General features: G+C 44.8%; 1 protein-coding gene across 1 annotated transcript in view; it reads left to right on the top strand.

Annotated features, from left to right (window-relative positions):
* The first annotated feature begins 210 nt into the window (after positions 1-210).
* The window catches only part of SLC25A43 (solute carrier family 25 member 43), a 44248-nt gene continuing 29214 nt past the window's right edge, over positions 211-15244 (top strand). Inside the window, exons 1-3 of the mRNA XM_081221437.1 lie at positions 211-535; positions 7408-7649; positions 11131-11303. Of these exons, the coding sequence (XP_081077563.1) occupies positions 261-535; positions 7408-7649; positions 11131-11303 (690 nt within the window). The 5' untranslated portion in view covers positions 211-260. The remainder of the gene's footprint in view (positions 536-7407; positions 7650-11130; positions 11304-15244) is intronic.

The raw sequence follows: 15244 nt of genomic DNA, 5'->3' as shown, positions 1-15244 counted from the left end.
TGACTCCTCAACTGCAAACAGAAACGTACCGGCCGAAGAGCAGACATTAAACCGGCGCGGCCTCAGCCCCGAGCTGGCATCCTCCACCCCGCCCGGGCCCTAGGCCGGCTCGGCCGGGGCGCGGACCGGCTTCCCGTCCGGGCCGCGGGTCCGCCCTACGCCGGGCGGAGCCTGGCCCGCCCCCCACACCGGAGCCCGGGAGCCCCAGGCTCGAGCCACGCGATCTGCCGGCCGCCTGGGGCGCGGGCCGGGGACGCGCGATGGCGACTTGGCGGCGGGACGGCCGGCTGACGGGCAGCCAGCGGCTGCTGTGCGCGGGGCTGGCGGGGGCGCTCAGCCTCAGCCTCACCGCGCCGCTGGAGCTCGCCACCGTGCTGGCCCAGGTCGGCGTCGTGCGCGGCCGCGCCCGGGGGCCGTGGGGCGCGGGGCTCCGCGTCTGGCGGGCCGAGGGGCCCCGCGCCCTGTGGAAGGGGAACGCGGTGGCCTGCCTGCGCCTCTTCCCCTGCAGCGCCGTTCAACTGGCCGCCTACCGCAAGTAAGAGCCGGGCACGGGCGGCGTGGGCGGGGCCCGGGAGGCCGCCGCCGGGGGTCCCGCGGCCCGACGCCGCCCCGGTGCCCGGGATCCGGCCAGCGGCGCGCCACAGCCCCCTTCCGGAGCGCGTGGGAGCCCCTAGGGCCAGAAGGCAACCTCTCCGGCCTCCAAAGCGCAGTCCCCACCTTTTCCTTTTCACCTTTTCTTGGGATTCCTGCCCCGCCGGGTGCAGTTTTGTGGGGACGCTGCTCTGGCCCAGAGAGGCTGACCGGGTTGGTCGGGCGAGGAGGTGGAAGGGGGCGAAAGGAGATTTGGGAGGAAGGAGTGAAGAGATCTCCGGAGAGATGGCCCCTAATCCTTCCCACCATCCGCCAACTTGGAAATTTTGCTTTGGCTGGCCTGGGAGAGAGACCCTTTTGAAGATGCATGTATGGAAGGAAGTGTGTCAGAGCCCCCAGAAGAACGTGCTTGGTAGGGGCACAGGGCCCAATCCACTGCGACAAAAAGGCCACGGAGTTCGGCGCTCCCCACCCCCAAGAAACTGGACTTTAGGGTCCTACAGAGGCTGCAGCTTCCCCTCCCCAAACTGCAAGCAGCTCCAGCCTCGCTTCTCCCTGGACTCCTTCTTTGGGCTTTTAACACCTCCCCGCAAAACAGCTGCATTTTAGGAAAACATCTAAAGAAGTAATGCCAGATGACTCTTAAAGCTTCCTCAAGAGCTCAGAGATATTTGCATTTTAACTGGAAACAAAGTCTAAAAGAATGAAGTGGTAATGATGCAATTTCAGGTAGTTCTGCAGCTGGGGGGATGTTCCCCGTGTTCCTCTTTCGCTGGGCACACTGCCAACTCCGAAGACTGGCCTTGGCTCAGAATTAGAGAAACACAGCCCACAGCCTTGACCACGTAGGTCGGCCTTGGAGGCTAACAGTCAAAGCATTTTGCCTTTGGCTCTGGGAGGCCAGAGCTGGCAGTCTCACCTGACAGCTGACAAACAAGCCCGATGGAATCTTCCTTATCACTGAGTCCTCGAGGCCAATGCTCATTTCACCTGTGCCTGGGAATAGAGTTGCCTTCTCTTTCTCTAGGAAGGGAGGGTAGTGAGATCGTGGGGCATTTCTGTCAAGGCTCTCTTTCTTCCCCAGCCCCCTTTCCCTCAGCAACATCTGGCTTGCAGTCTGTAAACAGTTCTCCTCTGAATTTTAATGACTCAGTTTCTCCCCACTTCACTCTGCTCTCCACAAAGTATGGAACTCCTCCTTTGGAATGTGTACCAAGGGGAGGGAAGCAGAACTTCAAAGGCTGGTTTAAGTACTGTGGCTTTGCTGCTAACCGTCTAGAATATATACAGTCATCCCTCCGTATCCGGAAGGGCATTGGTTCCAGGACACGGCCCCCCAACCAAAATCCCCAGATGCTCAAGTCTCTTACAGGAAATGGAGTAGTATTTGCATGTAACCTATACAGTCATCCTGTACACTTTAAATCATCTCTAGATTGCTTATAATACCTAATGCAATGTAAGTACTATGTAAATCACTGTAAATACAATCTAAATGCTATGTAAATAGTTGCTGATGTGCAGCAAATTCAAATTTTGCTGTTTGGAACTTTCTTGGAATTTTTTTTCCTGAATATTTTCAATCCGCAGTTAGTTGTGGAACCCACAGATACGGAGGGCTGACTTCATATCATTGGATTTTTAACAGCTTTACTGAGATATCATCGACATAAAAATTGTGTATGTTTAAGGTGTACAACTTGATGTTTTGATATATGTATACATTGTGAAATGATCACCACAATCAAGCTAATTAACATATCCATCACCTCTACCTAGTTACCATTTCGCATGCATGTGTGTGTGTAAATCGTTGGATTTTTTTTTTTTTTTTTTTTTTTTTTTTTGCTGTACGTGGGCCTCTCACTGTCGTGGCCTCTCCTGTTGCAGAGCAGAGGCTCCGGACACGCAGGCTCAGCGGCCATGGCTCACGGGCCCAGCCGCTCCGCGGCATGTGGGATCTTCCTGGACTGGGGCACGAACCCGTGTCCCCTGCATCGGCAGGCGGACTCTCAACCACTGCGCCACCAGGGAAGCCCAATCATTGGATTTTTACAACACCTGCCTCCTGCCCTGTAAGGTCCACAGGGCACGAAGTATTATGCCCACTTTACAGATGCACAGTTGGTCTCAGATTGGCCACACCACTCGTCAGTGACAGAGCTGAGCTCCACCACCTGGCCTTCTGACTCCAATGCCCATGCCCTGTTACTTCATGCTGCCTTTCTCTCTGCCTTCATTAAGTGACCATGGTGTGCATGATGCTGGGGACAATGCAAGATGAAAGGGGCATGGTCCCTGTGCTCCAGAGCTTACAGAGCAAAAGAATAAGACTAGTGTGTCCATAGCATGTGATTGCTAACGATAAAGTGCTATAGCAATTCACACCTCTGATGACGGAGGAGGAGGAGAAGACGTGAAGATGTCACAGTGGAGAAAAACCATCGGAGTTTGGTGTTGGGAGAATGAGTAGGAGTTTTCTGGCAAAGATGGGGAGAAAGATACTGCAGATAATGCCACAAGCAAAGGCACAGAGGTGGGAAGGCATGCAGCATGACTGGAGCATAAGGTGTGTCTCTGGCTGTAATGGGAAATACAGCCAGAAAAGCAGGTTGGAATGAGATCTTGGAGGGCCAGATTAAGGAGTTTGGACTTTACTTGGAATGCAAGAGTAGCTGTGGGGGATTTTTGATGGGGGAGTGCTGTGATTAAAGCAATTCAACAGCAATTGTCACCTGGTAGCAGTGGAGGACAGCTAAAGAGGAGGAAGGGTGGGGGGTGGCAGGACCACCCGTCGCACTAGTCCATGTAGCGGCTGGGGGCACCTGGAATAGGCTGGTGACAGTGGGAGTGGAGAAGAGGAGATGTGTGGGAGAGGAAGAACAGATAGTTACCCAGGCTAGGTTTGCTAATAATGTTTTCCTGCAAGATTAGTTTCTTTCTGGAAATTAAAAAGAAATATTTCAGTGATAGACAGCAAAGTGGTTGATTAATCATGGTGCCAGCCTTCCTACATAAAGACAATACCTTGGGTCCATCATTATACTGATTAATCTCTACCCTCCTGACCATGAATTTGCAAAACAGTTGGTTGGGGGTAATGATACAGCCTATGATTATGGGTTTGAACTAAGCATAAACCTCCAGAATGTTCAGAAAATGGAGTGGTTCAGTGACTTGTCCACAAACACAATTAATGGCAAAGCTGGAGCTTGAAACCAGGTCTTCTAGCTCCTTAGTGCAGGGCTCTGCCCAACATTGTGATGCTGAAGTGTCTCCTTACTTGGATTTACAGTTAAAAGAATCCACTCAGTAGAGTCTATTAGGAGGTAGGTCCTTGTGCTAAACAAATAAAACCTAGCACAATGGATGGCTTTCAAATATATCAAGTAGTAGACCCTCACCCAACTTTATGCCACAGCTGTTTGTCTAGCTGTATAAACACTGGTTTGGGTCCCTGAAGCTCTGAAATTGCTCATAACCAACACCATTTCCTTATTGTGTAATCGATTCATGAGCTTGTGTTTACCTGCTAACTTGTGTTAGGTTGAAGTGTTGGCAGTTCTACCTACATACATCCAGGGTGTGTGTCATATCCAGGTGCCTGAAAGGAAGGGGCTACTGCTGTTCACCAGCTTATCCAGTTTCGCTGGAACAAGCTGCTGTGCAGTGTGTAGGAGTGGGAGGAAGAGCAGAAAGGGGAACACTGCTGCCCCACCCAATCAGACAAGCACTTAAGATGTGGGGACCAGGATGATGTAATCGATGGCCTATCAGGGGTGCCCTGCCTTGACTCTGATTGTAAGAGGAACGATTTGTAGTCTTTGTCTCCGTATAGTAAAAGTCTGAGAAGAAGGACTTGCTTTGGTTCTTCTTTTTAATTTTGTATATTTGATAGCAAGACCCTACATTATAAAACAAACTCATAGAAGACAGAACTCCTCATCCTCCTTCATCAAGTCATTCAGAGAACCAAGAGCCTAATGCCTCTCTTGTTGTCCCTATCAGTCATCTCTTTGGCAGGGCTGTTGAGCTCTCTTAAGATCTGTGCTGAATGCTAGCGCAGTGTCTGGCACAGTGTGGATGTTCGGTGACTGGGGAATGAATGCATTAACGCCCTGGGAGTGGCGAGCGGGATGGGGTTATAAGGAGGAGGCAATGAGAATGAATGGTGTTTCTTTTGGCATTCAAACTCCTGCTTCTTCTAGATTGTTCCCGCTTCCTGCAGACCACTCCTCCAGCCAAGCATTTCCACTTCCTGTCTCCCCTCCCCTGGCTAAGGTTCCGCTGCCACTTGATTGGCCAGGGGAGGGAGGAGGGAGGACCGAGGGAGTGTGCAGGCAGGGAAACCGAGGCAGACGGCCCACTGGTGAATGCCAGCTTAGTTACCTGCATCTTTATTTTTTTTTATTTTTTTTATTTTTTATTTTATTTTATTTATTTATTTATTTATTTATTTATTTATTTATTTATTTATTTATTTATTTATTTATTTTTATTAGTTTCTGCTTTATAACAAAGTGAATCAGTCATACATATACATCTGTTCCCACATCCCTTCCCTCATGCATCTCCCTGCCTCCCACCCTCCCCATCCCACCCCTCCACACCTGCATCTTTAAAACGTTGCTGGTTCACTCAGATGACTGTTTCAGTTGGTGCAGTTAAGTTAGGGTGACAGAATGAAGTCCAGACTTTCCTACAGCTTGAAGGAGATGTTTTTAATCGACCAGTGTTTACTTGGGAGCAAAGGAGCGGTCCTAGAACCCCTTCAGTGGTTTCACCTGAACTCTGGCTCGTCTTATTTATCAGAGGGGGGGCCCTGGCCTGCTGCCAAGCTGAAAAAGCAGGAAATACACAACTTCACTGGAGCTTGGAAAGCCAAAGAACTGGGGATGCTCTCATTTTTAAAAAGATACAGTACTTTTATTTTAGCCTAGCTCTGTTCACTTTCTTTTTATTCAGATCCTTTCCCTCTCCCCCTCCCCACCCTCCAACAGAAAATATTATTTTTCCTGGTTTCCAAGCCCTTTTTTAAAATTTTGTCCTTATCAGCAAGAATGAGTAAAATTCCTTTGCTTCCTGGCCAGGGAACGTGCACCATGTAAAAGTCCCCTGAGAACAATTTCTGCCGAGGTAGGCCCTCGTGACTGAGGATGCACTTCTTCCAGAAAGAGGGATTGTAACAGAGCGGCTTTCTATTCTGCATTTAGAAAAGTCCACCCAAAGCCATTTTTTTTTTACTAAATTGTGAAACTGCAGAGAAACACAAAGAATAGTCTAGCAAACATTCATATGCCCACCATGCAGAATTGGCAGCATGAAAGATAATTAGTTTAAAAGATACTTCAAGTATCCTTTTTGTACACAAGAAATAAAATATTACAGATAAAGCTGAAGTCCCTTTCATTCTGATTCCCAGTCCCATCCACTCTCCACCTTCCTGGGGGTCTATTTTATACTTTTTTATATGTATCTGTATCTACCCATGATTGGTATAATATATGGTTTTGTGGATGTGTTTCTTAATTTAAGTGTAGTCAGCCCTCTGCATCTTCGGGTTCTGCATCCATGGATTCAACCAACCACAGATTGGAAATATTTGGGGGGAAAAATTCCAGAAAGTTCCAAACAGCAAAACTTGAATTTGCCACACTCCAGCAACTATTTACATAGCATTTACATTGTACTAGGGATTATAAGTAATCTAGAGATGATTTAAAGTATACGAGAGGACAAATAGTATACCATTTTATATGAGCGACTTGAGCATCTGCAGATTTTGGTATCCGTAGGGGATCCTGAAACCTGTGGATATACAGAGATGGCTGCAAATGGTTATCATACACCATAGGTCACTCTACAACTTGCTACGTTCACTCAACTTTATGCTTTTACGATTTATCCGTGTAAGTACATAGTTCTAAGCACATTCATTTTAACTAAAGTATCATTGTGTCACTGTTCTACAATTTATCCATTCCCCTACAGATGGACATTTAGATGGTTCGATTTCACTTACAAACAACGCTGTATGTGTCTTCATAGGTACCCGTGCAAGAGTTTCTCTAGGATATGCACCTAGAAATGGAATTGCTGGGTTGAAAGTAGGCATTTTTCCAATTTTACTAGATACTGCAAAGTGACCTACCAATTTACACTTCTCACAGCAGTGGGTGAGCGTTCCTGTTTCCACACTTTCTCACCATCACTTGATGTTATCAGACTTTTTAATCTTTGCCAGTCTGCTGGTTGAGGAGTGGTATTGTGTTATTGTTTTTATTTGTTATTTCCCTGACAGTTGGTGGGGTGGCACATCTTCTCTTATAATTATTAAACCAATATATTTTTTAAAACTCAATTACTAGGGATGCTCAAAGTCATCGTTTCAAGCAATTTCATTTACGTTGCAACAGAATCAAAGGAGCACATTCCAGTTCCGTATTTACCAAGTATTTCTGTTCATTTACACCCCACAGGCAAGCCAGGGTTGACAGTTTTGCAGATAAAAGGAGGAAATGCTTGAAATGAAGTGAGGACTTAGGGTAGACAGAAATAAGAGGGCTAGGTATCTCTTCCTTATAGCTGTTATATAAACTATAGCAGCTAATTTTATATAATTAGAATTACATTCATTAATATGAACATAATTGAATGTGTAGAATTGAATGTGTTATTCATTAATCCTAATACATTAGTAATTTTCATTTTTTAAAGTATTTCCAAATGCAGGGAAATGTTGCAATAAGTAGCATCGAGCACTCTAGCACAATCCATGGCTGATTCCCTTGGGCTTTTCTCCCTGTTTTGTCCCAGGTTTGTTGTGCTGTTCACGGATGACCTGGGCCACATCTCCCAGTGGAGGTCCATCATGGCTGGGAGTCTTGCGGGCATGGTTTCCACCATCGTGACATATCCTACAGACCTCATCAAAACCCGGTTAATTGTGCAGAACATGCTGGAACCATCTTACAGGGGGATCCTCCATGCTTTTTCTACTATTTATCAACAGGAAGGGTTCCTGGCCCTTTATCGAGGGGTTTCCCTTACTATTTTAGGTAAGATGGAACGTTTCACCTTGTCCAAGAAAAGACTGTGTTCTTTGATACATGCAAATGACTTGTATACCTTTTTGTTGGTAACCAGTTAAATCCATTTTACTGAGTTCAAGGGATATATATATGAATGTATTGTATACCTTTGTTTGTAACCAGTTAAATCCATTTAACCGAGTTCAAGGTCATATGGATTCAATCCACACAGAGTCAGTTAGCTTCATTCTATTCCATAGCCATACACCCCACTCCTAACTCTGGTCTGTTATATCCCAGGGAGGGAGTAGGACAGAGTGCATGTGGCTCAGCACAAATTGATAGGAAGACAGTCCCACACGCTCCCCATCTGACTGCAGGAAAGAGTCTCTGCGTGCATCGGTACACGTATGAACACAACCAGGGTAGCAACTGTAGCTTCTGTGGTCTTTGGAACCTTTGCCAGGGCTACACGTGCACAGGTCACCAGGACCCCCAATTGCCAGTCCAGTAGACTTTTGCCCTTTATCCGACCTTTGTTGCAGCATTTGATGAGATCGATCACTCTATTCTGGAAACTTGGCTTCTAGGACCCCACTGTCTCCTAGATGTCTTTCCCACCTCTCTGCAGCTCTTTCTTATCTGGCTCATCTGACGATGCCAGCCCCCTGTGTGTCACTATCCCCCAGCTCCTGCCTTAGCTTTCTTCTCACCCTCCATACCCTCCCTGGGTGGCCTCATCTAAGCTAGTGGCTTGAACAAGCATCATTATACTCTAATGACTCCCAATCTCATCTCTATAATAACAATGACTAACATCTATCGCAGTTTACTATGTGCCAGGCACTGTGCTAAATGGTTTGCATACAGTTCCTCATTTAAGCCTCATTTTACAGATGAAATAGATGCTTGAGGAAGCTAAGTGACTTGCCCAAGGTCACAGATAGAAAGTGGAAGAATCTAGCAGTATAACCCCAGAGCCCTCTCTCTTAACCACTGACTACTTCCACTTCCCAATGGCAGTACAAATGCCTGCTGTTGGACACCCTCACTTGATGCTCCCTTGGCTCACTGAAGTCAAGAGTAAACCTGATAGCCTCGTTAGCCACACACCTGCCCCCTCCTGTGTTCCTTAATGAACGAGACCACCTTTCTTTCACCCAGTGGCCCAAGCCAGAAGAAACCTAGAATCGCTTCAACTCCTCCTCTCACTCCACACCCACTTCAGCCACAAGTGTTGTCAATTTCATCTTTTAACTCTCAAGTCTGCCCCCTTCTCCATCCCCATCTTCTCTGCCACAGGCCACACTCTCATTATCACCTTTCCTGCAGACACTTATGAGAGGTTCCTACCTAGTCCCAGTCTTGGGTCTCTGCTGCCCTAGTCCGCCCTGTGCCCTGCTGCCAGGGTGTGATGATCTTTCTAAGTGCAAGTTGATCATTTCACCAACCTCTTTCCACTGCCCTCCTTAAAAGCCTTCACTGACTCCTGTGAGCTACAGGGAAAAGCCCAGATTCCTTGTGGCATACTAGATCCTTCAGACCTGGCCCTGCCAGCCCCTCCTACCTCATCTCCTGTCACGTTCTACCTGCACTCCTGCTTTGGCCATCTAGAAATACTAGGCATTTCTGGGAAACACCACTCTCTTTGTACATGCTGTTCCCTCTGCCTGCTCTCCCAATGTCTGATGAACTCCTACTCATTCCTCAACACCCAGTTGAAAAGTTCTCTCTTCTGTGAAGTCCTTCTTGATTCCCCCAGGCAAAATTAATCCCTCTGATCCTTGTGTACCTAAAGCACTTTGTATAGCCCCCTTACTATGGCATATGTCATCTGTCTGTCTCTCCCACTAGATGGTGCGCATCTCCAGGAATTAGCCTACTTACACCTCTGTATATTCCTAGCACCTGGCATAGGGCCCATCACATAGCATAAGCTCCATAGATGTTTTCTGAATGAAGGAAAATGTAGGGTTGGTGCATCATTTTTAATGTGTTTATTAAATAAATATTACGTTTCTCTAAAGATGAGCAACTCCACTAGTGTTAGCCCCTCTTTTAAATCTCATTTTGAGGGAGAAATTTAGTCCCTGCATAAACTTCAGATTGCTCCCAAAGTTTCCAGAAGTTTCGAGGTGCCAACTACTGCACTACTTGCTCACCATCTTTTCCTAGAAAGGTGAGGCTGCCATACAGTGCAGGGTACCCGCTGAGCCCTGATATGGCCGCATCTCATACTATCTCACTCTTCAGATTTCACAGAATGTTTCCTTCTCAGCTAGAGATCAGTTCCCCCCTAGTCTCCAAAACTTGATTAAGTACCGCCCACTAACTTTTTTTTCATGGGAGTGATTTTTTTTCCCCAACACTCTATTTTTTCTAAATTCAAACACCCAGAAAAGTTAAGAGAATTGGAAACAGCCTGGATAAACAACAAGGTCCTATTGTATAGCACAGGGAACTATATTCAGTATCCTGTAAAAAACCATAATGGAAATGAATATGAAAAAGAATATATATGTACCACTGAATCACTTTGCTGTACAGCAGAAACTCACACAACATTGTAAATCAACTATACTCCAATAAAATAAATTTTTTAAAAAAAGAATTGGAGGGGCTTCCCTGGTGGCGCAGTGGTTGAGAATCCGCCTGCCAATGCGGGGGACACGGATTCGAGCCCTGGTCCAGGTAGATCCCACATGCCACGGAGCAACTAAGCCCATGCACCACAACTACTGGGCCTGCACTCTAGAGCCCACGAGCCACAACTACTGAAGCCTGCGTGCCTAGAGCCTGTGTTCCGCAACAAGGGAAGCCACCGCAATGAGAAGCCCGCGCACCGCAATGAAGAGTAGCCCCCGCTCGCCGCAACTAGAGTAAAGCCCGCGAGCAGCAACAAAGACCCAACACTGCCAAAAATAAATAAATTAATTAATTTTAAAAAAATTTAAATTTAAAATTAAATTAAATTGAAATTTAAAAATTAAACATTCCCATGTTTAATTTTTATTAAATTTTTAATAAAACATTAAATTTTAATTAAAAATTAAACATGGGAAACACCCATGTACCCACCATATACCAGCTCCTTCAATTAATGTTTTGCTTTATCTGTCCCTCTAACCATTCATCAGTCACATATTCTTTGATGATTTCCATGTAAGTTGCAAACATCAGTACTCTTCAGCCCTCAACCCTTCAACATGCATATCATTAACTAGAGTGCAATATTTGTTTATGGCTCTTTTAAAAGTAAAATCGACATAGAGTACACACATATTTAGGGAATCTTTTGATGCATGCATTTTGATCAATGACACAACCCGTATCAAAATATAGCACGTTATCATCACCCAAGAAAGTGCCTGCTGCTTCAGTTGGAGTGACTTGTTTAACAAGCCCAGAGCCAGTCCTGCTTACTTTCCCTGGATTCCCCACAGGCATTTATGTTCTCAAGCCAGTGTTTCCTGAGACATCACAGCCTCTCCCTGGCCTTGTTTTTCAGGTGCTCTCCCTTTCTCTGCTGGCTCCCTTCTAGTTTACATGAACCTGGAGAAAATCTGGAATGGACCCCGAGATCGGTTCTCTCTCCTCCAGAACTTTGCCAATGTCTGCCTGGCTGCCGCGGTGACCCAGACACTCTCCTTTCCCTTTGACACGGTGAAGAGAAAGATGCAGGTGAAGAATTATGTTTGGGGGGGTTTGTGGGTATGTGGGAGGGATGGCTTGCAGTGTTTGTGGGTGGGTAACAACAGCAAAGAACATGGAGCCTGAGCAATGCCAGGTTTCCAAGGAGCTCATGACTGCTCATGCAAACACTCTGCAAACCCTCACTGCGTGGCATTTCTGCTGCTAACCTCAGGGCAATGGACTTGAGCCCAAGCCACCTCCCCATTCCCATCCTCTGCTTTTTTAGGTCTTTTAAAAAGCACTTTTCTTTCCTCTCTTCATAGCTGCCACTGCCCATTACATCAAGGCGGCCTCCACAGTGAGGACAGGACACCCTTGCCTTCAAAGCCTGTCCATAGTTCAGTGAAACAGACTGGAAAGAACCAAAATAAGCCAAGAACTATCAATAGCAAGGGGCCAGTAGTCCCTGATTCCCCTGCTGAGGAAGTAACTGCATTTGAAATGGGCCGGTGTCTTAGTGGGACTGGCCCTGCATTTTCCTAATTGTTACCTAGGAAAACTCACAGTTTCTCTACAGACCACAGAGACAAAAGCCTGATATCTGAGGTCTCAAAGAGAGGAATTGGCTTAGCCTAGAATCAACCAATTTTGATCAAAGAAAAATCAGAGTAGTCCAAGTAAGGTTGGGGGTTACAGGCAGGTCCACACAGGGCAGGGGTGGGAGTCGGTGGACTCAGAATCAAGCAAGGCTTCGCATCTGCCCTGAACCCTGCTCACTCTCCACCAGCCTCCCTTCAGACTCCACATCCACAGGCTTGCCTGCCTCCCTGGCCTCTTCCGGGCATATCTTGATTTATACAATCGATGTATTCCTGAAGAGCTGCTTGGATATTAATTTGGGGGAGTTGAATCCAATTTTCAATGATCAGTCCCCACTGAGTTTGTTTTTCCCCATGTCTCTAACTTGTCCTTCTGCTATCTCAGTGGCCCCCGGCTTCCCCACATGGTTTTCTTTGCCAGGCCAGGCCAGGCCTCACTTACCTCAGCACTAAAAAGCCTGCAAGTGCCTATCTCAACCTATAAAGAAAAGCTGCCTTCAGAACAATACACATCACAATTACACCCAATTCTGCTGCTCCAATCCATCAAACTTTTCATCTGTCTGGGTTGCGTTCCTTTCCTGTCCTTTGTCCAAACACATTTATAAATTGTCACGTTATTGTAATTTTAACGTAGATGCAAGTTTAAAGCCTGCTTAGAGCATGCTTATTTAGAAAAGCCATTATTCCTAATTTTAAGAGTAATGTACATACACTTAAAAATGGTTAAAATGGTCAATTTTATGTTGTGTGTTTTACCACAATTAAAAAAAAAGAAATGCACATAGGTTATAGAAAATTTGGGAAATACAGAAAAATACAAAAAAGAAAATAATAATTACCTATAAGCCCGACACCTATGCATTATGATGATTAATAGTTTTACTTCTGTGTATGTTCATATGTGTATGCATATGTGTGTGTGCATAAATATAAGTATATAATATATACATATGGAAAGTTATTTTTCACAAAATTGCATTCCTACTGTATATAAAAATTAATATCTGTTTTTTTCACTTATTTTATAATGGATAGTGCTTCAGGCCATCAAGTATTAAGAGCATCTTTTCTAATTATCACATATATTCCACCATATGGATGTGCCATAACTTTAAAAAACAAAAAACAAATTTATTCTCTCAAAGTTCCAGAGGCTAGAAGTTTAATATCAAGGTGTTGGCAGGGCCATGCCCCTTTTGAAGGCTCTGGGGGAGGATTCTTCCTTGTCTCTTCCAGCTTCTGGTAGCCCTAAGCATTCCTTGGTTTGCGGCAATACAACTTCAGTCTCTGGCTCCATCGTTCCATAAATAACAATTTCTGTTTTTTAATATTCAGGCTGTTTCTAATTCTTCAGTATGATAACACCACAGTGAAAGCCCTTGTATTTTTTCACATTTGTGATGACACCCTTTAGCTGTATTCCTAGAAATACAGGCCACAAGATAAAAATAATTCTAAGGCTCTTAATGAAGTTTGCACCCCAGAAAGGCTGTAAGTTTACGCCTGCACCAGCAGTGAGTGGGGTGGTCCATCTCAACTCCCATCAACAGTAATGACTATCACTTTCTAAATCCTTGTGAACCTAATAATAGCTGAAAAATGCTGGCACATTACCTTAATTTGAATTTCATTGATTACAAGCAAATTGCATGTTTTTCATATATCAGTTTGTCCTTTGTATTTCTTTGTAAACTTTCTGTGTCCATTGCCTATTTTTCTAGGCTATTCAGCTTTTTTTACTAATTGGTAAGAAGTCTTTATATGTTAAAGATATTAACCCTTTGTCATACACTGCATGCATTTTTCCCAGTTTGACAGTTGGCTTCTAATACTGTTTATGTTGTTATTATACATATTTTTAAATTTTTATGCAAATATATATATATATATATATATATTACTATTTTTTGGTTTCTAACTTTGCTCTTCTGTGTAAAAGGCCTACCCCATCCCACAATCATATGACTATTCACTTATATAGTTCTTTAACTATTTTTGTTGTAATTTTTATACTTATCACTTTATTTAGAATTTACCTGAGGTATGATGTGAGGTCATCATCTGACTTTAAAAAAAATAGTTTACCAATTGTTTAAGCACCATTTTTGGAATAATCTCTTTTCCCCACTACTCCGTGCTGCGACTTTTACCACATCCTAGATATTTGTATATGTTCTAGAGTCTGTCTTGGGGCTGTGTATTCTGAGCTGTAGATTTGTCAGTCTGTCCTCGTGCCAGTGCCACACTATTTCAATCCCTATAGCTTTATAATACCTTGTAATGTCTGACAGGGCATCTACCCCCTTATCACTCTTCTTTTCAACATTTCCTTGATTATTCTCAGTCATTTGTTCTTCCTGATGAACTTTAGAACTACCTTGTGATTATGACTGGAGTTATGTTCAACCTATGCACTTGGAATAATTTATGTAAAATATTCTATCTTTATTCAGGAATACTGTATATCTCCCCTATAGCTTCAGTCTTCTTTCTTTACATTGAACCATATAACATTGCCAACATCCTACCTTTTCGACATACCCAAAGGGCAACTTCACATGGTTAACTCTTATAAAAGTTGATTTCTTCATATGATAATTATGCTCTTTCTAAAAAAGATAGCTTCTTAAAAAAAATCCAGGGTGAGGTTGAGTGGGAAGAAGGTATGATATACTACAAGCTTTTTATTCATTTTTTTTAACATCCTGGCCCTAGGAATTTATCTTCCTGTCAGGAGTGTGAATGGGCTCTCGCTGGTTGGCCATCAGAAGATGGATGAAACTAAGGCGGCTTATATCACTGACTTCCATGCTTTGAGGATTGCTTTTTGAAATAGTAGAGCCAGAGGCGTCTCACCAGCACTTTCTGGCACCTCTTATAATTTAGTGTTCCTTATTCAGAGTTCAAGGTTTAGTGAGCTCACTTCCTCCCCATAGCAATCCTGCTCAAACCCAGGGCTTTGAGCCTGGGGGTTGGAGCAGTCAGTGAGAAAGGGTAAGAGTCTAGGACCAACTCCGGTGTGTGGGTTTTTTCCCTACACCAAGGAAGTCTCCAACGGCAGCTGAGTGTCCTACAATTCCACTCAACTCGGACACTCTCTACTCAGAGACAGCATCAGATTCCACAGGCCAAGGGCTCAGTCCCACAAGACTGTCCCCCCATTTCAAATGCCAATGTCAAGTCCAGGTTGTCACCTGTGCTTCTGAAGTATAAATTAGAGGTTCCCACAGCCCCATCCTTGGATTCAATTAATTTGCTAGAGTGTCTCACAGAACTCAGGAAACCAGTTAACTCACTAGATTACTGGCAACGAGGCCCCATCCTTAGGTGCTTTCCAAAAGTCGCTGCATTAACATAAACTCAGACGTGGTTGAAAGGGGTTTGTTA

This window comes from Mesoplodon bidens, assembly GCF_964165515.1.
Source record: "Mesoplodon bidens genome assembly, chromosome: X".
In the NCBI taxonomy this organism is placed as follows: Eukaryota; Metazoa; Chordata; class Mammalia; order Artiodactyla; family Ziphiidae; genus Mesoplodon; species Mesoplodon bidens.
Note: the sequence above shows the minus strand (reverse complement) of the source record. Positions and strands in the feature narration are given on the sequence as shown.